The sequence below is a fragment of the Lynx rufus genome, unplaced genomic scaffold (assembly GCF_022079265.1).
Source record: "Lynx rufus isolate CCGP_SWC_20201006 ecotype Redwood Valley unplaced genomic scaffold, mLynRuf1.p SCAF_6, whole genome shotgun sequence".
Classification (NCBI taxonomy): Eukaryota; Metazoa; Chordata; class Mammalia; order Carnivora; family Felidae; genus Lynx; species Lynx rufus.
The window spans coordinates 6,295,393-6,323,182 of NW_025814878.1; the positions used below are offsets into that span (position 1 = coordinate 6,295,393).

Below are 27,790 nucleotides of genomic sequence, written 5' to 3' on the forward strand. Positions count from 1 at the left end.
ACACTCGCTTCGGGAAGTCCGGGTAGCAGCTGAGATGGGCAAGTGGCGTGTTAGGCTCACAGAATGAGAGAGCATTCCGAACCCCGTACGTGCCTGAGACACGGCAGGAAGGACCCCTTAGCCTAACAATCTCTCACACGTGTGCCCGTGATGGTGCAGAATCCACTCAACAACACAGGGCTGGTGGCATTGTTATTTTTGCCCACAAGTGAGGACACAGAGGCAGAGAACGGTTGGGTCCCTTGCCCTGGGTCATGCAGTGGTATGGCCTGGTGGACCGGAATGTAGAGTCAGGTTTGCAACCATCGGGTCTGGCACCACTGCCTGCCTGGATTTATTCTCTGTGCAAGATGATCGCCTCCCCACTGGAGACCATCAGACCCCAAGTCATTTTCGGGCACGATGGGCTTGCTTGGCAGATGCTGTCGTTCTGTTCGTTCACATGGGGATTATGTCAGGTAACGTGCATTTAGAAAGAGGTACGTTTAGTTCTTTAAAAAAGGTGATGGTCATCCTAATCCACTGAATAGCCACCATGTAGAAAGACCACAACTTGTAAATAAATTATACTTTAATTTCACTTTTTAACTAAAACATCTCTTGAAATAATGCAAGAGACTCAAAGGAAAGTAAGAAAGATGTACAACTTGAGAGTGCTAGAAAACAAATCATGTGTTGTCCAATAACCTTTTCCGTTAGCCTCTCAGATAGGCAAGCTCCTAAAAGGAATTCATGCAAAAAACTCAAAAGGTTAAGCTAAGTGGGTGAGCAGGCCTTAAATATTAAATGCAAATTATGTTCCTGCTGCGTTGTGAAACCTAACCATTAGTGCATGTCCCTTTTTTCCCACCTTGCACAAATAAAAGGACACAATAGACCTTGAGCATTATTAAATTGCAAAGAGGACAACACAGTCGTCACGCTGTGTATCTGCAGATTCCCAAATGCTCTCTGTTCTATCAACACAACGCCTACAAACTGCAAAAATAATCACTTCCAAAGCTGCACTAGGTGATTACATAAAATTCTTCTAAAAGGCTGGGGAAAAAAATATATTTAATCAGGAATAACTAAAGTCAAAACTCCGCTTACCTCACAGAAAATGGTTTCAGTTTTGTGGATTTTCTTTTACAGCGTGAAGTCCAATACGAGCAGTGTGCTTTGCTCCAAGGAAATCTCACAAAGCATAAAATTATTTACCATCCTTAAATTATTCCTGTCTCTTGTCAGGCGGATTTTACAGAGCAAATATGTGGAATTTCCCGGCTTTCTGACATGTTTCAAAAGGACAAAACTACTTCGGATATCCACTGAAAAACCCTTGCCACATAGGAACGAGAAGGGAAAAGTTGACGATGCCACGGAAACCCTAGAACCCTAAAGAAATTTCCGCATCCTTAGCTGTAAAGAGTGTTACAAGATTACAGTCAGGATCCCTTCTGGAAAGAAAGGCATGTCTGCTCATCCGCCTACCAATCTATAGACATGTTAGAGTAAAATCAACTTTCAAGACAGAGAAAAAGGAAAGCATGCAAGCGAGCCCACGCTTGGGTCAGAATCCACCCCCTGAGATCAAAGCCCTCGCTTACTTACACGCTGTGCATCGGAAGGTAAAGTTCAAAGAAACCTGCTCCCTCTGGGAGAAGCGATTGCATCTAAGGTCTGCCTGCCGTTGGGAAATGAGGAAGAGGCACGTTCTCTCCCTCTGCTCTCTCCCTCCCAAACTGTTGTTCCAAGTCACATTCGCAAGGACGTCCTAGCGCCACCAAGCTCTTCCTCTGAGGCAGCGCTGCTGGCTGGGGAAGCTCACCCCCCTCCTTCTAGATTCCCACCCCGTGCCCAGCCAGCCGGCTCTGGGCAGACACCGGGTTAGGGCACACTCAGAGCCCCCGGAGCCGCAAAGTACCACAGTTTCAGAGTCAGCTCAGAGAGAGGGAAACGGAACACAGGCAGTATTTCCGCAGGGACTGCTTAACACACCTCAAGCTCCCAGAACAACCCAGAAACTCTCTCAACCCCCTCACCCAAAGAGAAACTGTTTATTCCTTTCAAAATCCAAACTATTACAATAGTGCAGGCTAATTGCTAACAATGCTAGGGGGGAAAAAGGAGCCCCCACACGGGAGAGGTTGACAAGGGCACACAAAGAGCTGTGACAGTAATAGGCACCCTTGAAGAGAAAGAAGGCAATCAATTATGAACCATTTGTAGAAATTGTGGGGCTGTCAAAAGCCCCACTTACAGCTGTGCTTCATCAAGCCAGGCTGCACTTGCTTTTCAAGGGAAATTATTCCTTATTTCAAGGTCTAGAATAGTATTAGTAAAATATCCCAAACAACTCGGGTTCAACCAGGGTCTAATCTGAAAAGAAGTTAATGACCCCTGAGAAGACTCGAGGGGCCAGAGCGGGAAGCCAGGGAGACAGAGACTGGTCTCCTCTCTGGAGAGCGACCACCTCCTGTGGGCACCGTGGGACAGGCCTGGGCCACGCCCAAAACATCCACACCCAATATGTGGACACACATCGCAGAACTCTAAAACCACCACTGGAAAACAGAAAAAGACTGCTTTCAGACATAACCTGATGTTCCCAGGGGGCTGAAAATATGAATACAGAAGACGGTGTCTTTTAGTTCTCAAATTCCAAACTTTCTTTTCACTAATACACATCACAGTGTGTATACTTTTGATGGTCACCCGAGGGACAAAGAATGTGTGAACTAAGGAACTGCCAGGCATTTCACTAGAACTGTTGAGAAATGTACTGAAATCCACCGTTACAGACCGGTAGAGGGGCTTCAGATCTGACAAAGGAAAGATGATGGTTACTCCAGGCTTGAAAGCCATTGACAGTAAGGCTCCCCACGATCATGTTCTTTCGATATTGTTTTCTTCTGCGTTCTTCGCTTTCTCCTTTAACCACGTTAGCAATGACAACCAAGCTCAGATAGCTCCAGTTTCAAGCTGAACCACAGCTTTCCTCCTTTTCCTAAAATTTCTACCTAACGTGCCGATGTTCGTTTGGTAAACGCTCTGTTTAGCTGTGACCGGCGTTGTTAACTGACAGAGTTGGGAATAGCCTCCACGCGGGTAACTTTTGCGTATTTATGTTATGGAATCTTAAAATAAAATTCGAAGAAAGAACTTAATTTCCTTCTTAAGAACTTGAATATGGAACTCAAGTAGACTGCAACAGAGAGGAAATCATTATCCCTCGTGGTGTTAAGTGATTTCCCCCAAGCTGCCACACTGTGCCAGCACCCCTCAGGCACACTTACCCTAAATAGACAGCCTAGCTTCTAAAGTGTTTCAGAAATGTTTGGGTTTTGTGTGTGTGTGTGTGTGTGTGTGTGTCTGTTTGTTTATTTACAAATTTTAGCCAAAGCAATCGAAACACTTCCAATTGGTGCTCTGGGGGGCATTACTTAAAAAAAATAACTTAGCTATAATTTTGGGTTCCCAAAAGTAAACAACTCACTAGAGACAGAACAGAGACCTAAGACTAAAAATGTGGACAATTTCAGGCTAGTAGAAGAAACTGCATCCTGGGGGCACAGCCAGACCAGAACAGGCACCTGAGTGTTTTATGGGAGGAATCAGAAAGAAGAGAGACTTCAAAGGAGGTGAATCAGGAATGGGGGCCCAGTGCAAGGAGGGTGAGAGGAAGAAGAGGTGGGAGGTGAGAGCCCATCACCTGAAGCAGGCAGGCTCCAACCCGATCCCCTTTTCCACAGTGACCATCACCAAAGGGTGTGCCACATGGCCGCTCCCCAAAGGGATTGGCCCTAGCAGTATTAGTCTAACTGAGCAGACCGTACGTTTTAATACTTGTCATAGCTTATATAGCTCCATTCTTATTTCACATGTAAGACAAAAGCAAGAATTTGAAAAGAGGGTTATGTCAAAATCAACTAAAACTGGACTACGTATTAAAACAGATCATGTCAATTAGACCATTTCTGAAAGGAGGTCTATGAACAATTGAAAATGTAGGAGGGGCGCCTGGGTGGCTCGGCCGGTTAAGCATCCGACTCTTGATTTCTACTCAGGTCATGATCCCAGGGTTGTGAGACTGAGCCTCAGCATACAGCCTACTTAAGGTTCTGTCTCTCCCTCTTCCTCTGCTCCTCCCCTGTGCACACGTGCGCGCTCGCTCTCTCTCTCACACACACACACACAAATGTAGGAAAGGCATGGAATATAACAAGTGTCAGCGAGGATATAGAGAAATTAGAACCCTCATGCACGGTGCCCGTCAGTGTCACGGAAAATGGTGCAGCCCTGAAGAACACAGGTGGGCTGTTCCTCAAAAGGCTAAACAGAATGACCAGATGACCTAGCAATTCCACTCCTAGATGTATATCCAAAAGAACTGAAAACAAGGATTCAGACAGATATTTGTATACCAATCTTCACTGCAGCATTATTCATAAGAGTCAAACAGTGGAAACAAACCACATGTTTACCAACAGATGAACAAATACACAAAATGCAGCATTTACGACAATGGAATATAATTCAGCCTTCAAAAGAAGTGAAATTCTGACACCTGTTACAACATGATGAACTTGAAAACATGCTAAGTGAAATAAACCAGACACAAAAGGACAAATGATGTATGGTCACACTTATACGAGGGACTTAAAACAGGCAAATGATGCAGGAAATGAAATAGAGGCAACGTGGGGTCAGGGTTGGCGGTGGGGGGTGTGGAAGCTCTGAATGGGAGTTATGGTCTAATGGGTGCAGAGTTTCTGTTTGGCCTGATGCGAAAGTTCTGAAATGGGTAATGGTAATGGCTGCCCCATATTGTGACCTTATGTAAGTAACACCACTGCAGTGTGCACTTACAAATGGTTAAAATAAGGGTATCTGGGTGGCCCAGTTGGTTAAGCATCCATCCAACTTCAGCTCAGGTCATGATCTCATAGTTGATCAGTTCAAGCCCCACATCGGGCTCTGGGCTGACAGCTCAGAGCCTGGAGCCTGCTTGAGATTCTGTGTCTCCCTCTCTCTCTGCCCCTCTCCCATTCACTCTCTCTCTCTCTCTCAAAAATAAACATTAAAAATGGTTAAAATACAAAAGTTTATGCTTATATATATATTTTACCACAACAAAGTGACAACATTACAAAAATAATTTATCTTTGGCCAAAAAAAAAAAAAAAAAGTAGGAAAGAAATGAGACTCATTAAACATGACTTTCAGAAAGCCTGAGCTTAGGTTTCCTTTGTTGGTCTGTCCTAACGTACTTCACTTCGACTAAATAAGGAAACTATTTCCCTTAAGGCAAAAACAGATGTTTGTTTCAGGTGGTGGACCTAGGGATCGGATAACCCTATGTTGTTTCCCCACCTCAGGTGGAGGTGGGAATTCACCCTTGCCGGCCGGGTCCCTCTTTTAAGATTTGGGACAGCATCTTACCCCGAACGTCTGCCCCGTTTTCTCCCCGTGGGGAACCTGGGCCAGGGCACCATCAGTCTGACTCCTTTTCAGGCCAGTTGTGATGTCAGGGACGTTGCTGAAATCTGCATAGAAAGTGACAAAACACACATTAAAGTGAGTTGGCCCTTTGCAGAGAATAATAACGGCTGGTGTAAGGGTTCAGATAAACAAAGAGATGAAAGGAAACAGCAACCAACAGCCTAGCGGGCAGCGCACAGCCGTGAGCCTTAACGACACAAGCTGGTCTTCTGAAACGGACCTGGGCTGTCACTAACGAAGCAGCAACATCTCCTGCCACTTTCAGTCAAAGGTGACCAATGACCAATCAAAACAGTGACTTAGGGGCACCTGGGTGACCTTGTCAGTTGAGCGTCCGACTTCGGTTCAGGTCATGATCCTGCCGTTCGTGAGTTCGAGCCGTGCATCGGGCTCAATGCTGTCAGCACAGAGCCTGCTTCGGATCCTGTCCTGCTCTCTCTGCCCCTCCCCAATATGCTCTCTCAAAAATAAAGAAACATTAAAAAAAAAACAAAACAGTGACTTAAATGCCTTGTCACTCTATTTCTGTGTAAACAGTACTTCACTAAGCCCTGACCTTGAGTAATTTATTTGGACCAAAAATCAAACACCAGTGATCATTGTTGGTACTTCCCTATTTTTGGCAAAGTGAGGGCAAAATCACCAGGATTATCTTGGGAAACCAATGATACAGTATCACAGACTCTTATTACACCCCAAAACTTGCTCATTTGAAAGCTTAATTCTTCTTTTTCTGACATCAATTTTATCCTGAATTGAAAGTCCCATAAGGAATAGTAAAACTTTGTCAACTTGCAGAGTAATGATTAGGAAGTAATATCAAAGGTAAGGAGAGCTTGCACTTTTCCAACCTACAGCCATACACACCTGCCAAGCCCAATTCTTTCCAATGGCTCTCAAATTAACAAATTTAAGAAGGACAGAGAGACTAGTCTTTGTCAAAATAGAACACAGGTTTCTATTCTAACTCTTGTATTTGGTAGGTTGTCCCCTCAAACAGGTGAAGCCAGATGGTTTCTGATCCCAGCTACAACAAGATGTCACTGATCTTAAACCTGTCTGAGGTGATCTAGCCTGACCAGGCATAGATAGATGTTGACAAAGAAACCATCCGGCATGATGGGAGCCAGGACACTCGTCTCTAGGAGATCTTTAGAAGCTATGGGAGCCCGAGAAAATTGGTGAAACTCATGCATAGGAATGCTGGTCCATGATCCATGCTGATATAACCAGCCAGTACACAGGCACTTGCTTCTAAGACAAGAGGAGACCTAAAGAAAACATCTGAACAGTCTACAGAATTCTGGAGCTCTAATTTCTTCTTCCTTTTACCTCTTCCAAAATTCCAACCCTACCCAGAAAAGCAGCAGATAGTTCAAGTCACACTTATTTTTGGAGTCAGTTAGCCTGGAGAAGGCAGTGCTGATCACAGATGCAGGAGACATCCCCGGGAAAATTTCAGGCAGCAGTGACAGGTGGGGATGCTCGGGTTTGCTTCTTCCAGGCCCCTAACACCAAACCGCAGAGGCAGTCCAGGCACCAGCAGGCGGACTGCATGGGAAGATTGGTCCCTGAGCCAAAAGGAGCCCAAAGTTCCTCCCTCACTGCCTCGTTATGCTGCCGTGTGCACCTGTGTTTAAGGGAGACCAACTGACAAGAACCACAAAAAACAGCCAGTGTTCCTGGTGTATTTAGCACAAATGCACCTTTTCATCCATCCGTTCAACATTCCCTTTTTGAGCACTTCCTGTTTCCCAGGCACTGTGCTAGGTGCTAGGGATACAAAAATGAAGGAGATGCGATCACTATGCTTAAGGTGAGCTTCCAGCCCTGGAGGAGGTGACGCGTTACACGTGATATGAGAAAAGTCCACACGGTGGGGACAGTCAGGAAGTTAATTCTGCAAAAGACCCTGAAAGATTTAATAGCAAAGGGAACTCTGCGTAAGCAGAGTCTTTCAATCTTGGAGGTATCTATTTGTCCTTAAGGCTGATCATGACCAGTGAGCAGTGGGGAGAGAGGGTTCCAGAAGCAGGAGGCAGCTGACTAAAGGCAAATCACAGGAAGAGCCCAGCACTGTGTGGAAATGTGCTGAGCGTGACTGCAGTGGAGAAGGGGGGAGGGTGCCCTGTGACAGAGGGGTTGACAGAGGGCAAGCCTTTGGGAGAAAAACAGTCAGACAGTCACAGCCACACTACAGGTACGAGGTAGAAAGACCCAAATGAACTCAGTATTCGATAGAGGAAGAGCAAAGAAAAGAAGCAGACACAGAAATCTGAGCAGGTAGACCCCACGGGGGTCCTCTTTGCTGCCTGTCTCACATAAGGAGATCTGGAAAGGAGACAGCACAGGACCTGGTTTTATGCCTCAGGTGACAGGATGGATGGGCAACAGGAAGGGTCGGAGTAGAACTCACGAGCTTAGCTGTGGCAGTTCTGAGTCTGAGATGCATGTGGGCCGTCCAGTGGGAGACGGTCAGGAGTCCGGCCGTCCAGGAAAGTCCACATGGGAATGTGGGTCTGGAGTCGTCAGGCTGTAGCCGGCAGTGAAGCTACGGGCAGAGCGAGGCATGAAGGAGACCAAGGAGAGAACCCCAGTAAGGCCAATCAGAGCGTGTGGGGGAAAAGAGGCCCTCAGAGGACACACCTCTCTTCATTCAGAAATAACAGAGGAGCGTAAGGAGACTAAGAAGGAGCAACGTGACAGAAGCCATACGGTGTAACAGCACCTTAGCGAGGCAAGAGGATCGGGTCGCCATTACTGCTGCCTTTACCTCGTAAATAAGGAGTGTCAGCATCTCCAAAGAGTTGTATCAAGGACAAGAATGAGGACAAAATCAAGACGTTTATTCATGACGAAGAGGTCTACAGCACCTGCTACGTAGCAGGTATGTCCTAAGCGCTGGGGGTACAAAGATGAGGGAGACCTCGAGTCCCCCGAAGATCTCAGACGTGGCACGGGCATAAGGAGCCTGGAGGAGCCAGACGGATGCTGGGGAAAATGACACGGCTGGTGTCAAAAGTGGGTGTCAAGTGAATTCTGAGTCATCTGTTCAACATATCCACAAAACTTCAGAACTGAAACGCTGAACGCTCCTGAAGCTTTGCCCCTCTCACAAAGGCAAAACGGTTACCTGGGAACAGAACACCGGCTACCCTTTCTGAGGTCAAAACTCCGCCCACCTCAGGAAACAAGGCTTTGCTGTGCATCGGTGAGGCTCCCCTATCACCCTTGGTCCCCTTTAACCTCAGAGAGCCATTGGGTACATCTTAGATCCTCCGTGAGGCACGAGCGCAGACAGACTGGATCTCGGGAACCAACTCCCACTGAGGCTGGCCCCAGGGATCTGAGCGGTGGAAGCAGTTTCGGACGGCTCCTGAGTGAGACGGGAAGCCTCAGAGCTGTTACACCACCCAAATTTCACAGAGGCGGGATGGTAAACGGGCAGAAATCGAGTCTCTGCGGTGACCGACTCCTGTCCCTACCCACCAGCAACGCACCGATGCTGTCCTGGACACAAGGCACAGGGGAAACCAAGCTGGAGGGCCCACAGGTTCGGACCCCAGCTCAGGGAGCCTCAAGTTTCGCCAAGACCTGTATCCCCATAAAAACTAGTGTGCCCTTGGTGTTCGAGAGGAGAAATGAGAACAAAGTAAGCCTTGGGAGAAGAGCAGACCGGGCTCTTCAAAAAAGAAAAAACAAAAAAAGTGCAGGCCGGTAAAATGCGAATGCTTACTTACAAAGCTGTTTTAAACAGGCGCCGCACTGACATCCTGTCCTAGGTGCCAAGTGCCTACGTGTAGCCCACTTATAGTCCGCCCACGTCCTGAGCACCAGCTGCCAAAGTGAGTAAATATATCCTTCCCGTCCCAAGCGGAAAACTGGCCTCTCACCTCGGGACAGCCTCCTGGTGTGGCTGTACTCGCCAGGACACGTGTTAGGGCACTTTTCCCCTAAAACAGTAGGCACGTGCCTCCCGCCCCGCTCATGCTCAGCACACTCCAATTCGGAAGTTCAGACCTGCTCCGGAAATCTCGGGCGGCCAAGATGATTATAAATGATGAAAAATAGCAAAATCATAAATTCAAGTCAAGATCTCTATTTGTATCCGGTAAATACACCCTATCTCTCTCATCTTATTCATCGTGGAAATTAACGATTTGGGGTGAGGGCAGGCCACGTGACACATCTAACATGCAACACGACGGACAGGGCCTTCGACACGGCGGGTGCGTGACAGAGCTGCAACCAGCCGGGCCATACGTTTGGACCTGCTCGTTCCATTCAGGTCCTCCCTCATCGGATGGCTGCTGAGCTCTGCACACCCCCTGGGTACCGGGTACTACGCCAAGTGCCGTGCGTGAGACCAGCCTCAGACATCTCCCTCCTCCAAAAACAAGCATATCTCAAGAGTGACGACACACGAGGCAGGCTCTCCTGGAAGGTGACCGACCGTCCCCGCCCTCCCGTTCCCTATGGCCAAGCAAGGAAACGTAAGGGTCCAGGTGGGAGACATCTAATAACCCAGTGTCTTCCTGTCCTGTGTGGCAGCAGAGACCCTGCTGGTACCACTGTCAGCCAAGCAGCTGGGAATCCCAAGCCCTTTACAACTACAGAGCCAAAACTGTGTTCAAGTATCATCCTGGGGATCAACTTAAAAACAGAAACGTCAGGACACGCTAATGTTAAGGTTGCCTTGCCCACACAGCTGGTAGTGTGAATTCAAATCCAACGTAGCCCAGCTAATAGGCAGGAGCGCGGGCTTCGTCGTTTATTTCCCCCATGGCCACAGGAAGCGCCAGGCCATACGGGTGCTGATGCGGCAGGCACGTGGAGTGGGAAGTCTGTGGGACTGGATGCCACTGGGAAGCCTGGGAAGGGCTCGGGCTCATGGCGGTGTCCCCGCCGGTCTCCCGTCTGCCGCTACCGCTCAGGAACTCTCGCTGTGCTTGCTCAGCAGGCAGCCTGGACGTCTGGTTCACCGAGCCGGGCCGTCTCATAAACCTGGTCTTGCTGGCTGCCCGCTCCTCCTTACTCAACCAGGCGGAGCAAGGGAAGAGACAGGAAGTTGTTCCCAGTCCCAGGACAGCCACCCAGGTGGCAGAGCCACCAGGCAGCTTCTGGCTGCGAGGAGGGCGGGCGAGGCACACTGCCCGCAGTAGTCAGGAGCGGCCTCCAGAGGACGGACAACTGGCCCCTGGGAAAGAATGATCCAGAACCCCCCATGGCAAAGGCTGGGAATGCCACTTGCGTTCTTAGAAAGAGCCACTATTTGAGACACTGAGCTAAAACCGCAAGATGATCGCAAACCCCGAGGCTCCAAACAAGAAACCAGAATGTTTTCACCTGTGAGCTACAATCGGACCTTTTGGATAAACTGATGGCGGTAGTCCTACCATCAGGGAACATGCTTCTGGTTTGTGGGCTAAGAATTCGTTAGAAGTACACTAAAAGAGGAGGCAACGAGAATGGAAATTATTTTTAAACGATGCTTTCTCGTGCTTTGAAGCACGCACTGTGGTGCAGCTTCTCAGTTATCACCACATCCAAAGCCCCTCTTTCAATACTATCCTGAAATAACAACATTCATACATAATATAAACTACCTCAACAGGCAGTTTCACAAAAAGCAATATCATGCCCTAATGGTAACACAAGGAGGAAAAAAAAAATGGAAAGGAATTTGCCATTTTTAAAAATGTGTGTTTCCATATGAAAATGCTTGGTTGCAACCACTCTAGAAGCCTGTCCAGCATCCGCACTGCAAAGAATCACAGTGAGTATCTCCGCTTCATCACAGCCCCAAGCCAGTGCAGTGCGCCTTGGTGGATTCGAATGCATAAGAGGTGCTGCCACCAGTGATCGGATTTTCCAAATCGATCAAAGCTTTTGGCCAAGCTCTGACCAAATAAAGGACAAACTTCCCTTGGTTTACTGGTCTGCTGCATTTCTAGAAATTTCCAAGTAGCCTACAGATGTGGGGAAATAAATACTCCGCGTTCATTTGTAAAATGAAGCCAGTTCTTGGCTCAGCTAATTACACGAGTATTTCACCTACACGAATATCCCGGGGAAAAATTCTGCAGTGTGAGAAATTCACTCGAACATGCAGGACATCCAGTAACCACGTCCCCCGACCACTAAATGCTATGTTCCTTCCATTCATTAGGAAAACCAAAACGAATCCCTAAACTTCCAAAATGTCACTGATGGGCAGTGCGCCCGCCCCTGCCGAGAACCATCTCTGCTTCTCCCTGTTGCCAGGTCTATAACCTCATCTCTGTGAAGGTCCGTGACATCAGAGGAGGCAAAATGCACCACAGGCATGCAGCTGAGAGCAGGTGCAATGGTAATATTAGCTCCCTTGCTTCCTGAAGAAAAATGAAATATGCTTAATAAGGCAATTAAAAAGACAGTACCGTGTTCAGATAAATAATGTGGCATATTTAACTGGGACTCTCATCTTAGGCTCAAAAATGTTTTTCAGTTGATGAATCATTAACCCGTAGCCCCCCCCCAGGTGGAAACAATAGAAAGATAATATTCTATGAAGATGATTGAAAAAAATCTAGAAAATAATATCAAAGAATTTACAAGTAAATAATAAATGGTTTTATTACGTTTGTAACTACATTATCCCCAGTGGCATTACAGTTGTACATCTTTGACTTTTAATAATTTTACACCCACTTACATTCAGAGAACATAGTTTGTGGGATTTATGTTCTTAATCTACTCAATCTATTCAATTTCTGTTTAATTTCTCAGAATTTCTACCACGTAAGTCCACAAATGAACAGCTTGTAGAAAATCTATAAATTTTAGACCTGAAGAGAATCTTAGAAATTATCCAACTGAATTCCTTCACCTTATGGATCTTGTGTTTTCTCCAAGCTTCACCCACTGTTCTAAAATTCTGCATTAGTGCCCACAACACACAGTTTCTCACAGAGCCAGGAGCACACTGGACACTGAGTTTCTTTGCACCGAAAAGCTTAAAATCTCTCAACTTTTAAGGTTGAATGTGCAGACCTTGTATGGCATTATTTTTAATTAACTCAGACTTCCCTAAATTTTACGCATGCTTTTACTTAACATGCAGTGATTCGTGACACTTTTCATTAATGGCGTGTGCTGTACTCCGTCATCTAGGCAAACACAACTCATCATCGGTCAGTAAAACAGAATGAAAATAAAACCATTTAATTGAAAGAGACGGACTCTTTATTCAACGAGAGAAAACAACTCTGAGTTGACTGCATTCCAAGGCCAGTCAAGGCCTCCTGCACCATTAACAAAGACATCACCAGCGACACTATGTACTTCTGATACAGACAAAAATTGATCAACTTTTCTCAAGATATCTGGGACTCTACATTTCATTATTGTTACTATTCCTGTGTCAAGAAAAAAATCAAAGCATCTGTCTGAATGTCACTGTTAAGCTGGCAAAGAAGTAAATTCTATCACAGCACAAATACCATGCCAAAAAATGTAAATTTCATAAATCTTCCAAATCCATTTCACTTGAGCTCACATTCCAATTGGTGATGTTCCTAACAATGCAAGGTCTCAGGTGATCGACAGAGAGAAATAAATACTGGCAGGAAATGTTTCTTAATAGGAGGCTGCCCTGATTCAAGTCAATTATCTTATTATAACTACCCCCAACACCTGAAAGAACCTTTAAAGGAACAGGAAAACGGCAGCTGTTTTCAGGGCAGGAATGGGTTGCAGGCCACCACCAGGCCAAATAATGGAGAAGAGCCTTCTGAGAAGGGGCAAGAAGGGAAGTAGGTATATCCACATTCTCATTTTCTAGGCAGGCTATGGTTGTGACAGAGGCATGCACGCAACCCAAGGAAAGAAGGCAAAGGGCCTCGCATCGTACCTTATCAGGGTCCCTAATGAAAACCAGTCAATGGTAAGAGGGATCTCCAGCTAAGGTTTCAGTTCTACAAGAAACTGGTATCTGCCAGAGCTAGGAAGACCCCCAGATGCCGCACTTAATCACACCACAAATACACACCACTGTATTTCAGACACTTAAGAATTTGAATAAAGTAGAATTTAAGTTCAAAACCCTTCCAAACTACTTAGGTGTACTTAAGGCCCCTGAAAGGAAACTTCTAACAAGAGTATGCCCACGATTCTATTAGGGGATGTGCTACAGGAGAAAGAAAACCTGAGGAACACCTTCCAGGAAGGGCTACTGCCCAGTGGGACTGCGAGAGGGTAAAACAGAGTACCACTCAGCCATAAAGGGGAATCCGTGACTGCCTCATGCTACAACATGGACGAACCTAGAAAACGTCATGCTAAATGAAAGCAGTCAGGTACAACAGGCCACATGGCATACGACTCCACTTACGTGAAGTAGCTGAAACAGGCACATCCACAGAAAGAGAATAGATTAGTGGCTGTCAGGGGCTGGGGGGAGGGGCGGTGGGGGTGACTGCTGATGGGTCCACGGTTTCTTCTGGAGATGACAAAAATATTCTGGAATTAGTGGTGATGGCTGCGCAACTCCATGAATATACTGAAAACTACTGATGTGTACACTTTAAACGTGAATTTTTTGTACGTAAATACTTATTTTTTTTTTAAAAAGAAGGTAAGACTGTTAATGTGGATTTTACAGGAGAGAAATTAGAGTTCAAGTCCACTGTGTGAGTGCCAAGGAACTAAACTACACAAAATATACAGTCACTTTACTGAAAGGGTCATGAAAATCAGTGTGAATTATTAAAACAGACATTAAGAATGATGACAGTGAAACTATTACTGAACAAGTGACCTTCCCCTAACGTGAGAAAGCACCAAACACAAGGCAGTGTGCTCCAAATCGCCATCCCAGCCTTCAGATAAGAATACAAATACGGAGGGTCATTACCAATTCGGTTAACACCTGGATTTGTTTTACTGCAGCACATGTTATCACTAGGTTTCAGTCTCCGTAGGTATGTTAATAGACAAATATTTAAAAGGAGGGGTGCCTGGGTGGCTCAGGTCATGATCTCACAGTTTGTGAGTTCAAGTCCTGTGTCGGGCTCTGTGCTGACAGCTTGGAGCCTGGAGCCTGCTTCAGATTCTGTGTCTCCCTCTCTCTCTGCCCCCTCCCCCACTCATACTCTGTTTCTCAAAAATGAACAAACGTTAAAAAAAACTTAAGGAAAAAAAGGAGTTAAAAGCCTTTCCCCTACCTAGACGGAGAAACACGAAGATACACTTCTCTCCCTACCACTGATCATGACCTTGTCCAAGTTACCAGCAGTTTAATGTGTCTCTGTGCCTTGATTTACCCAGCTGTGAAAGTAAAATGGTAATAACACATCTCTGCTCCATCAGGGTGATGTAAGGGGTAATTAATGCTTTTAAACTTCTTTGGGATCTTTAGATTCAAGTCAGCCTATGATTACGAACCCTTAACAAACACCTTCTCTGTGGAAGTCAAAACCTGATGCTATTTAAAGAGGTGATGAGGTTTGTTGCGAAACCAAAATGGAATGCTTGATCAATTACTTTGCTCTTTTCACTTCGCAAGCTTTTGTCAGAAATGCACATTCCCGTGTCATTTCAATTGGTGCTTTATGCCTATTAAATAACTGAGTTTCTGAGAAAAAACAAAATAAAACACTAAATTGTTTTGTTTGATCCTTCATTTTAAGAGTTGAGGGAACTGGAGTTAGAGTAACCCACCCAAGGTCAAGCCCAAGGTTGGAGCTACAATCCAGATCCCCTCACTGCAGATCCAATCTTGCAGACGTGTTACTACCCCCATATTCATCTTGAAACACATCTCACTATCCACATGGACCTACAGTGGTGACACAGACTGTTCCCTCTTAGTTGTGGTTTGGGTTTATCTGCCAAAAGAATCGTATGTCAAGGGTACCAATCAGCCCCTGGAAGTTACAGAGCAGCACAGACCAGGGTGGAAGCCATTCTTCTGAGATAAGCAGTCAAACTCGTTGCAGCTGGGGCATATGGTTCAGCGAACAGCATCATGGGCCATCCCAGAGCCCCTCAGACATGTGTGCAGATGAGCAGAGACTTGAACTCTGAGAAAGTCCCAGCACGCCTCCCTTGCAGTCAAATCTGTAAGGAGGAAAACTGGGAGGCTTCGAGGAATGCTCCAGGATTCTTTTTATCCCCCAGAACCCACTCTTAGGAACACCTCCTTTACTTCACATTAAGAGACTCCTATGAACCTTACTTTCACTTCATAGATATTTGAGGGACACACCTGCTGTTCCCAAGAATCGTGCTGGCTTCCATGTCTTAAGAATCTTGGTATTCGTCAAGGTCTCTGTTTCTCAAGGGATTTTCAAGCTAGTAGATAAACATTAAGTACACAGTGATACTGCAAGGCAGTAAGTCATAGCTGCCATATCAGAAATACCAAGTTCAAAAGAGGAAGAGTCCGCAATCCCCCAAGGTGACGTGTGGGCAGCCCCCTACGTCTCACAGAATACAATCCCAAAAGCGTGAAGACTGCGTTTGTGGGTTCTGTGAAGACTTGTATTCCCAGAGATCTTAACAAATTATAACATGTCTGTTCATAGTCACCGGCCACATACCTTAATCTTCTGCTTCCCCAGTGAACACATACTGGCCTACCGGAGACTAAAGGACATCCGTGTGGCACTACGGGCTCCCTGGCTGGAGCACACCTGATGACTGGCATTTCTGGGGCACAGGTATTAAGCTTATGAAACCTAGGCTTCTTATCAGCATTTTTCAGCCTTTTCCCCCTCGTTTCTAGAACATCTGAATGACACAATTCAACAGACATTCAAATAATGTTGCTAACACTACTATGCAAAAGTGCTTCCACTTCACAGAAGTGTGACAGGGTCATTTACCAACTGAAACACTAAAGTCAGAATTAAATTCCCCGATGACAATCTAGGAGTAATTAGCGTTGGGAAGGTAAATGTAAAAAAGCTGAGAACAGCCATGTTTAGAAGCTTCTCAGTGCTTCCCTGGAAATTCCAGATTCTATAGGAAGCCCGTTGAGAGATTTGGGAGGAAGGAGCATTCTGCACACTGTTCTACGCGGTCCCGCGTCTGCCCGCTCTCCAGGGGCGGCTGGTCAGGCCTCCGCACAAAGGACACAAAATAATTCTTCTAACAATTTCTCGTGTTTCTTTCCAAGTAACTTTTCCCAGAGCTACTCACAAGTCATAAAATTGGATAATGTGAACTTGGTCACATTTTCTCTTAACGTGTTAAAAGATGTCATGGGAACGAACAATTTATAAACAGATAATCAGAGCTGAGAACCGTAGGATCAGAAATAAATTTATAAGATGTAACCAGTCACAACCCAACTGGGTCAGAGGAAAAGAATTTGCTGCACTATTTCAAACTTCATCGTTTTCTCTTACAAAGGAACATATTTTTGCCCCTATACTATGCCTGAAAACCTTTAAAGTAGGCAAGATGTCATTCAAATCTCCTCCCCCCTTCCCCTTATGTTGCTAGTTTTGATGAATTTTGTGGAATTTTATATATGACCTTTCAGTATAAGTCATTTTAAAGCCATTTTGGAAGCAGGTGGAATATTCACTATAAACATAGAGGCTTAACACAAGGTGTTCCAAAGTAAAGTCCTGGTCTTCCCCCAAAACCACTCTATCGACAGCTTCCCCATCTTGGGTGATGGCGACTCCTCGCTAACAGTCGCTCAAGGTCAAACCTGGGAGTCACCCTTGCTTCCTCTCCTTCCTGGACACCCACACCCAATCTCTGAGCAAGTTCTGTTGTCTGTACCTCCACTGCCGCCACTGTGAGCAAAGGCTCCATCATGTCCCACCTGGATCGCTACAAAAGCCTCAACCCACCCTTGGCCTCGGACAGCCTGTTCTCAATAGTCAGTGATCCTTTTAAAATCCTGGTCAGATGATGTCACGTGTCTGCTCAAAACATGGACAGCCCCTCCTATTCTTCAGACTCTGAACTGGGCAAGTCCTCCCTGATCCTGCCTCACATGTCCTCTTGGGCCTCACCTCCCCAGTCCCCTTTCTCTTACCCAGGGACGCTGGGCTATTTGCCTTAAACATGCCACTTACATCCCCATCCTGGGGCACCTGTGGTTGTTCCTCCACCTGGAAAGCTTTGCTTCCAGATGCCCCCAAGGCTCCATCCCTCACCTCCAAGCCTGTTCCGATGCCTCCGTCTCACCGACAACGACTGGTGCCCTATTTACAACTGCAAACTGCCCCCATCTCTACTCCTGGTCCTGCCTCCCCTGATCTATTTGTTTTCCATCACACTTATCACCTGTTCATACACGATATAATCTACTTACGTTTACTGCTTATATCCATTTCCACACACTGAAATATAAGCTCCGTGTGCTCAAGGAGTTTTTACCTGTTGTGTTCACTGCTGTATCTCCAGCACCTCTAAAACAGCGCCTGACACAGAACAGGCAGCCACCAAATTTATTTGTTCAATGAATAAATTAAAGCAAAGTTAAAAAAAGAGACCCCAGGTTTCTCCACTTGGCCTCGGACACTCTCATGAGTAAGGAGTACTCACCGCAGTAGCGGGGTAGAAAACGGCAAGTCTCACATCATGGACAACTTTTGTGTTTGAATTCAGGATCAAAATTAAAATCAAGCATCATGATTCATTTGCCAACTTCATGGAAAAATGTTTTTTCAAAGTCAAATTCTTTCCGCCACAAACTCGGCCTCCTGAACAAAGCCATGATTCCTTTCTTAGCTACGAGGTGTATTTTCTGCACTTTAAACCACATTTTAAGATATAATGTTAAGTATTAGCATCTTGTTGAAAAATCAGTATTGGAAATGCAAGACCTTCGAGGGTTTTGTTTTGTTTTCTTTTATTTTGTTTGTTTTTATTTTTGAGAGAGAGAGAGAGAGAGAGAGACAGAACACGAGCAGGGGAGGAGCAGAAAAAGAGGGAGACACAGAATCCCAAGCAGGCTCCAGGCTCTGAGCCGTCAGCACAGAGCCTGATGCGGGGCTCGAACTCTGAACCGTGAGATCATGACCTGAGCCGAAGGCGGACACTTAACCGAGCGAGCCACCCAGGTGCCCCATTTTTAAAAAATTTTTTAAAGCTTAAAGTCCTGTCATTCCTATATCCTTGATTCATTCATTCCTATGATTGAGCAAAATATTTATTGAGTGGCTCCTCTTACGTGTCTGGTGACTTACTAGTGATAAAATACAAAAGACCCTGTGCTGAGGAAGGACAATGACCCCTGCCAACCTAAGTGGAGGGAAGCCCGGGGACTGTCTCGCCACCACAGTGCCCCCCACTCCTCAACCCCATCCCAGCCTGGCCCACACCTGTATCATTTCTCAGCTGGACCATCAGCAGCTTCAGTGCACCTGCCCTCCCCTCCCCCTGGCTCCTCGTCACCAGGCCTTCCCTGCCTGGCACACAAGAGCCTTTGTGACCTGGCCTTCACCAGTCTTATCTTCTCCACCTCCCCCGTTCATACGTTACTGTCCAAAAACCGTGAATGACTCCCGCATCTGCCACAGCCAGACCCTGACCCCCACCCTCTGCCACTTCTCTGTACCCAGAATGCACTGCTTTCTTCAGGTTTAACACAAGTGAGACCCTCCCTCAGAAGTGGCCCTGAGAACCTAGAACATGAGTTATCGCTGCCCCTTATGTACACTAACAGCCCTTCTCAGAGTGTAGTCTGTAGACTCCTGGGGGTCACTGAGACCCTTGCAAATGGTCTGCAAGTTCAAGATGATTTTCATAAAAATGCCGTCATCTGCCTTTTTTTGAGGACATCTGCAATGGCGGCACAGGACAGTCGTGGGTGGACCTTCTAGTGGCACAGCACGCGTCAGAGCAGCGGCAACAACCGTACTGGTCACCACTGACGCCGTTACCCCATGCTTACATCAGGGAACACGCCAGCGTCCATTAAGAATGTTCTGGGGTGCCTGGATGGCTAAGTCAGTTAAACGTTCGACTCCTGGTTTCAGTTCAGGTCATGATCTCACAGTTCGTGCCCCTCCCCTGCTTGCACTCTCTCTCTGCCTCAAAAATAAATAAACAAACAAAAAATGTCCTCAATGAAGCAGAAAAAATGGCTGATTTTACTAAAACTCAACACTTGGGAACACGTTTGGGAAGTATCCATATGGCTCTCTGCCATGGCTGTTCCAAGAAAATGCACTCACACCACTGGGTTGCAAGCTGAACTAGTTGCGTTTTTTGTTTGTTTTCTATAAAACTATGTTTACTCAAAAAAAATAACTGACAAAATATTTTCTTTAAAATGAACAAAGTGAGGGCACCTGAGTGGCTAAGTCAGTTAAGTGTCCAACTCCTGATTTTGGCTCAGGTCATAATCTCATAGTTGTGAGATGGAGCCCCATGTGGAGTTCCACAATGAGCATGGAGTCTACTTAAGATCCCCTCTCTCTCTCCCCCTCTCTTTCTCTCTCTCTCCCTCCCCCCCCCCCCCCGCCTTTCCCCCACCTGCACATAAGTGCTCTCTCAATAAGTAAATAAATAAAATGAGCACCTGGGTGGCTCAGCCGGTTAAGCATCTGACTTTGGCTCAGGTCATGATCTCACAATTTGTGGGTTCAAGCCCGTGTCGGGCTCTGTGCTGACAGCTCAGAGCCTGGAGCCTGCTTTGGATTCTCTCTCTCTCTCTCTCTCTCTCTCTCTCTCTCTCTCTCTCAGCCCATCCCCCACTCACACCCTGTGTCTCTTAAAAATGAATAAACATTAAAAAAATTGTTTTAAATAAATAAAATGAAAAAAAAAAGAGGCTATCACTTCCAAGAAAAAATATGACTATTATAGATAGAACTCCAACTTTCTAGCAAAACTTCAAATCTGGGAAAACTTGTGTTTACCACTGTGACCTTGATAGCTTTCCAATACATCAAGGCTTTTCCACAGGAAACTGGTGGTGATATTAATGTGATTTTAATGTTGTACAGTGAAATGTCCATATTTGAAAGACCTAAATAACCTAGCAACCTAATATTTTCCAAGTAGCTACTGCATGTTACAAAATCACATGATTAAAAGATCCATTCGAAGTGTAAAGCCAATGGATTTTAATAGGAGCAAGTAGAAAAGTCCACCATTTATGTTTCAGACCCCACATTGCAACTCACTTTGAAGGAATTACCACTTGTTGAGTTTTGGTGTAATATTAAAGAAGGATATCCACAATTATCTGAAAGATTATTAAAATACCTCTTTTGCAACTATGTATCTGTGTGGGACTGAATTTTCTTCATATCGCTTTCATGAAAACAAACACTGCAATAGGCTGAAACACAGAAGCTGACCTAAAAGCCAGCTGTCTTCTAGTAGGACACCCATTGAAGAGACTGCAAAAATGTAAAACAAAACTATTCTTCTGATCTTTTTTTTTTCTTTTTTGGTTTGGAGGCCAGTTCACTAAAAATATGCTCATCATGTTAATGTGAACTAGATTCATTATTCTTACTTTAAAATAAATTTTAATAACTATTTTTTTAAATGTCTAACATAATAAACATTGATAGATAAAATCTGCATAACAATAGCTCTTTGGGGTCCTTGACAATTTTCTAGAGTTGAGGACTGGAGACCAACAAGTTTAGGAGCTGCAGGACTAGAGCTATTACTATGGCGGATTGTGATTGTGGTCTGTCGGCACATCCGCTCCTCCCCCACTGTCATCTGCTCCTCCCTCACTGTAGCAGCCTCAGTAGGACTGTGGTTCTTTATTTTTGTACCTGTTCCATCAAACACAGTGCTTGACACTTTAACTCAAATTTATTATCTTACAGTTCTGGTGGTCAGAAGACTAAAATGGGCAGCTGGGCTGCATTCCATCTGGAGGCTCTAAGGGAGAATCTGTTCCCATGCCTCTGCTAATTCGAGAAGCTGCATGCATTACTTGGCTCCCAGGCCCACATCACTCTAATCTGCTTATGTCCTCACATCTCCAATTCTGACTCTCCAGCCTCTCTCTTTCACTGGGCCCGTGCGTATAATCCAGGATAATGTCCCCATCTCATGATCCTTAATTTAATCACATCTTTGAAGTTTCTTTTGCCATGTAACTTCTTTTGCTATATTCACATAGCCATGTACGAAGATAATGTAATAAAACAGAGCAGAAAAATACCCCACCACATCCCCCAACATTTAAGCGTCTCCAGACCAGAATGAGAAAGAAACTAAGACCAACGGTTACCTCTGGGAGACAAAATGGGTGACTAAGGACAGAGTGGGAGAAATTCATCTATGTTATTTAGTTAACAAACACTTATGTGGCCTTCACTATGTGCCAGGCACAATCTAGTTCTTTCCAAAAATTAGCTCATGAATCCCCTAAAGATCCTAGACTGTGTTACAGTTGCAAAAACTAAGCACAGACCAATTAAGTGGCTTGTCCAACCAAGATCACACAGCTGGTAAGGGGGCAACCCCGGAACCAAGACTGAACCCAGGTCATCTGCCTAGTGTCCACGCTCTTAACCACTTCCCTACACAGCTCGGACTGTGTAACCCTTCATACTGCTGGAATTTCGTACAAGGCACGTGTATTACCAATCCGAACAATTAGAGATACAGTCACAATATAGCTGTCTCCAAAAGTGAAAACTAAAAAGGAGATATCCCTACATGGTCCTTCCAGATGGTCTCAATTCCTGCACAAGGAAGAATAAGGTCAGGAACACAATTCATCTTTAAACCCAACGCAAAGCGCAAACACGGAAATGCAGACAGGCATCGTCTAGCCGTCAGTAGTCATCATATCCACAGGAACAGTCAGATCTTTTTCTTCTTTTACGTAACAGGCTATAGAGTTTCCTCTTTCCAACACCACCTAACGGCTTCCCAGAAGTACTACTGCATAGCACCCCGGCTCACTGCACATGCACAGGAGACTATATTTGATCCAGTCATCCCAAACTCTCAAATGCCTATTAAAAGTGACATATCCCACAGAAATTTCATATAGTGTTCTTTAGAGAAAGTCTGTCAATTTTTACCTGAAAGAGGAATTTGTATTTAAGGTCAGCAGATATAACCTAGGACTGGTTTTTAACTCACAATGCTGGCAAACTTCACTTACCAGCTTCTCCCTCAGTCCCGAGATGGCCTCATCCTCCATGCTGCAGGGCATCTCCTAACCAGCACCCTCCCTACCACAAGCCAGCAGAGCATGGTTCCTCCCGCCACTCCCCTAACTACACCTGTGAGGACCACACCATTCCTGGCCACGGCTTCATGTGCTGAGGCACACTGTGGTTCTACAGGACACCTATGATAATTCATTTATTCATTCTTTCCCCCTCTCCCCCCAAAAAACATTCATTTGAGTATTTATTTTGCAAGGGGCTTGTGGTCGTTAAAAACAATACTTTAAGACCCAAAGGAATGAAACCATAGTCATGGAATAATAAAGCAGATATGCAAGGGGCAGAGTATCTACCCAGAAACGTTTCAAGCTGTGCATTAGTGGTCATAAAGTGACCAGACAAATCCTCTGCATTTTATACAAGGCAGGGGTAATTAATGCAATAGTCACCATGTTTTTCAGACACAGGACATGACATGATATAAATTCCTGAAATTTAGGGTTTTCTACAATCCCCAAAAGACTTTCCAATTTTATTTCGTGCTCACACACTAGCAAGGTGACTTCTACATGCGGTCTGGGTCCCAGGTTGCATGCTGTACGTGAAATGTCCCCCGGACCCCACACCACACACCTCCCAATTGGTAACTGTCCATCGGCAGTGCTCAAAGCAAATGCTAAGCTTTCTCCAATTTTGCATGCCTCTGTTTTGGACTCTTTGCTCAAAAGAAACAAAAACATCAGTGAGAATTCTACTTGAGCTGAACTTCTAACTCTTTATTGAAAATTTTCTTTTCTTAAACAGTGAATTATTATTCACAAGTGTTTTACTTTTCCCACTCAACTATAAGCTTCTTGAGGATAGAAAATAATGATTAATTCATCTTTATGTACCTGCAACATTTAGCAGAGCGTTGTCTAGTTGTTAAATAAACAAGTGAATGGAGGACGAAGAAAGAGAAAAAGGGGACCATATTCCTCTACAACACTGTTTTATACAAGAATTAGTATCTAGGGACCACAGTTCCCTCCTCTGCTCAGAAATCCACATGCTCACTTCCACTGATGAAACGGAAAACGACCTTTGGCACCATTATAAGGAACAAAGATTTCTGACACCAAAGTTCTCTGTGTCCTGGTAAAAGTGGTGTATTTCTCACTCATGGTTTTTTTAAACCAAATTTTAATGCACCAGACACCTTCAGGAACTCATATGCTTTTACATCTGGGGATCTGGGGTGTCAGCCAGTCAGACTCAGTAACAGCAGTTTCACGCACAAACAGAGCACTCCCTGGGCTAAGCACTGTTCGTCATCCTATACCAGGCTACGGAAGCCCAAGCGCCCTCATCCTCATAAACAGGAAATTAGTCAGTTTGCCACATCAGAGCTGGCTCTGGAATTCCTCCGCTGGTGGAAAGCTGTAGAAGGGGCACGTTCAGTCCCAGGAGCAATTCCTTCCAAAGAGCAAATTTGCATCTAAGTGGCTTCTGGTAGTGTGACCTACACTACTCATACATCAATTTTAGAAAGAGACTGATTCAAAGCTGGGTGAGGAACTAAAAAAAAAAGAACCTTAGGCTTCAACTACCTTCATCATCGGATAAGCACTGCTGGGCTGATATTGTCAAAGCGGGAGCAGGAACACAGGTCTCTATTTGGCTCCTGTCAAATATACCTGGACCTTCACAGCACAGTGTTAATCGCTGTTTATGGACAGAGACTACGTTAATGCCACAACAAGCTTGGTGTTGACAGAAAGACTTTCTTCAGGAACTCTATGCCCAAGGAGACTCTCTTAAAAGCTGTTGGAATTTCTCAAAAGATGGTATACCCCAGAAAAGATTTTCCATATAAACCACAAAAATGGCATTAACAGGAACCTGGTGTGATGAGGGCTCGCACACCCAACTCACTCAATGGCGGCCTTGTTGGCTCAAAACTAACACCAGCCTCTTTGGGGGATTCCGGTGGCAAAATTAACCTCTCTGTAATAAGTCTTTACAGAGGACTTTTCTGCTCAAAGTCAAACACAGCCTATGTACACATTTCCTCTCTTTCCACTGTGGGTAAGCCGAACAGAAATTCAAACCCTTAAAAGCAGGGATCAAACGGTCATCCATTCTAAGGAAACCAAGGAACTTAATACTGAATGCTCATCAATTCTCGACGCGTTCCTATCTACTCCACTCTTCACAGAGGATCACAGGAAGATCACAGCCAAGCCAGTGACTCTGCGAAGTTCTTTGCTTCTCGGTGTACTCAGCTGGCTGAACGGGCCAGTGTCTCCTGAGAGCGGGCTGCAGAACACTCGAGCTAACAAGTCAACTTGCCACATCCTGAGCCACTTAGGACAGTGGTGGTGGTTTGGGGAGTATAACCCTCACTGAGAGAACACCACACCAACACAGCAGCTATCATTTGCTGAGAACTTCACACAGATGATCTCATTTCATCCCCAAACCCTTGGCACACAAGGGTTCAAGAAAAGGTAGGTCCTACCTCTCAGGTAGAGACCTGCCTCCTTTAGAGTAATAGCCCCAGGGCAGCGTGAATGAGCCCACTTAACAAGGAAGCTCACGCGACCCCAGACTTCCGAAGGAAGCTGACAGCCAGACCCAGGAATGTGCATTTCAAGTTCATCAGGTTGAGCCTTAAGCATCACAAAGCCTGGGAACCATTTTCCTCAACATCATACATACCAATGAGTCCTAAATACCAGTAGGATGCTTCTTTTCTAGAAAAGCAAAGATGCTGAACAGCGAGCTACAATCACTGCCCTGGTTCCTCAGGATCTGCTACTGTGGCCAGCACTTTTCTTCAGTCAGGTACGTAAAGGATAAAGGGTTTTGTTCTGTTTGCTCTAACCTGATCAAGAGACTAAAGCTAAAAAAGATAAATTTCTGGATACCTAACCAAACCAAAAGTAGACCAAAAGCCCTAAACTCAATGTGGCTTGTCCCCAGGGCCTCACACATTTTGAACACCCAATACGGGGTCAGTAAACATTCCTCACGGAGAGTCAAGATAGGACCAAAACAACAGCTCAACAACTTCTTCTATCTTCTGATATTCTTACGTTTCTAAACAACAACAACAAAGACAGGTCTTCCCTTCCAGAGCACCAGCTGGGTTTTGGGGTGGTTTTTTTTGGATTTTTTGTTTGTTTCTTTCAATTAACAGGTAGAGGAAAACAAAATGGGAAAATCTTCCTTCTTTTCAAGTATTGGGCTGCCTTCGGGTAATGCCAAGGGAACATGAAACTGGGGGAAAGGCAGACTCTGAGATGCCCACTCCTAACTATAACTCAAAATTATATAAAAACTGCTTATCAAAGTCATTTAAGTTGTTTCTTTTGTGTAATTCTTAATTTTTTTTTTTTTTAGCAAGAAAATGGGACTACCTTTTTCTAATTCAATGGCCAAAGGACAACAGGGTAATTTTATTTTTTTTTAATTTTTTTTAACGTTTATTTATTTTTGAGACAGAGAGAGACAGAGCATGAACGGGGGAGGGGCAGAGAGAGAGGGAGACACAGAATCGGAAACAGGTTCCAGGCTCTGAGCCATCAGCCCAGAGCCCGATGCGGGGCTCGAACTCACGGACCACAAGATCGTGACCTGAGCTGAAGTTGGACGCTTAACCGACTGAGCCACCCAGGCGCCCCTAGGGTAATTTTAAATAAAACATGAAGCTACATAGGAGAGGGAAGAGGAGACTCCATGTTTGGAATTCCTGCACGTAAGGAGCCGGGCTGGACACACACAGATGTGGACTCCCTCACGGTGACCCATTCGGCTGAGGGGTGAAAGCTCGTCTTCCAGATGATAAATCAAGGTTCAGTGTCTTCAGTACGGGCTCCCCCGGAAGCAGAGTCCAAGCCAAGGGCAGGGGTTTACAAGTTCATTTGGGAGGTGATCCCAAGAGGCCCAAGTGAGGGAACAGGGAAGGTGAGACCAAAGGGGAGAAATCCCATAAAAGGTGTGCAAATGAGGTTGCTACATGCAAGTGGGGCTCAATTCCTCAGGGACCACCCAAGGAACTGGTCCGCACCTCAGGACTGTCCCCACGGTGGGTAAGGAAGCCAGCGCGTCTGGCTACCCACCTGCGCCCACGGTCGCACAACCGGCAAGCGCAGCCAGGACTCGAATCCAGGTCTGACTCAGAGGCTGCGTTCCTGCCACCACGCCATCCCACCTCCCACTTCACAAACGCAGGCTCCCGAGTATAACCGCGATACGGCGCACAAATGCGGGACTCAGTCTTTTCCTCTTCCAATTCCCCACCCCGCACTACCCCTTAGTTTCTTTTTCCCCATCCTTAAACACACACAGATTTCCTTTGGAGATGCTCACTCACAGGCATCTTCTTTCTTTATAAGCTACACAACTACTTCAAAAAAGGAAATAGGGGCGCCTGGGTGGCTCAGTCGGTGAAGCGTCCAACTCTTGGCTTCAGCTCAGATCATCTCTCGGTTTCGTGAGTTCCAGCCCCACACAGGGCTCTGCCCTGGCAGCACGGAGCCTGCTTGGGATTCTCTCTCTCCCTCTCTTTCTGCCCCTCCCCACTCACACCGACTCTCTCAAAATAAATAGACTTAAAAAAAAAAGAAGAAAATGAAGAAAGCAAATAAATTTGCCAAGTGTTTGGGGAAGCAGCCCATTATGGCTGTTCTGTTTCCAACATAAACACGTTATTGTGGAACAGTAAGGGACAGAGACAGCAAAACCCCAGGCACAGGGTGGTGGCGGGATCCTAGAGAGAACAATTCAGCCCCCCTGGGCACACGGTCTCCCAGGAAACCAGGGAGGGGTCAGGGGGCTCTCCCCGGATGGCAGGAGAGCACCGTCTTGGGACGGACGAGCAGATGGACGTACTGTGGCTGTGGAAGGACCTGGAAGAAGACCAGCTGTGGAAAAGCACGGCCAGTCTGACCAGCTGAGCCACGTGTATGCACAGGCATCGGTATCCCTTAGGGAAGTTAGAAAGGCTTCGAGCATTAGAATGGCTCCCTGGGATAAATAATACAACAGCTTTCTGACCTAGGACCTCTTTGTACTGTTTCTGCACAAAACAAACAAATGGGGTAATAAATAAGTTTAGCTGACCTGCTTGATCGTTACTATTTAAAAAAAAAAAAAAGGTAAATTTGCCACTTCCGCTGCTTTCTACAGAAATTTATTCTTACAGTACCAAAAGTGCTACAGAC

At 45.6% G+C, this 27,790-nt stretch overlaps 1 protein-coding gene across 3 annotated transcripts in view; it reads right to left on the reverse strand.

Annotated features, from left to right (window-relative positions):
• TIAM2 (TIAM Rac1 associated GEF 2) overlaps nucleotides 1-27,790 on the reverse strand; it is a 136,279-nt gene that overhangs the window by 34,759 nt on the left and 73,730 nt on the right. For all 3 annotated transcript variants that reach the window (XM_047102739.1, XM_047102740.1, XM_047102741.1), the window contains one exon: nucleotides 5,425-5,528. In XM_047102739.1, the coding sequence (XP_046958695.1) occupies nucleotides 5,425-5,528 (104 nt within the window). The remainder of the gene's footprint in view (nucleotides 1-5,424; nucleotides 5,529-27,790) is intronic.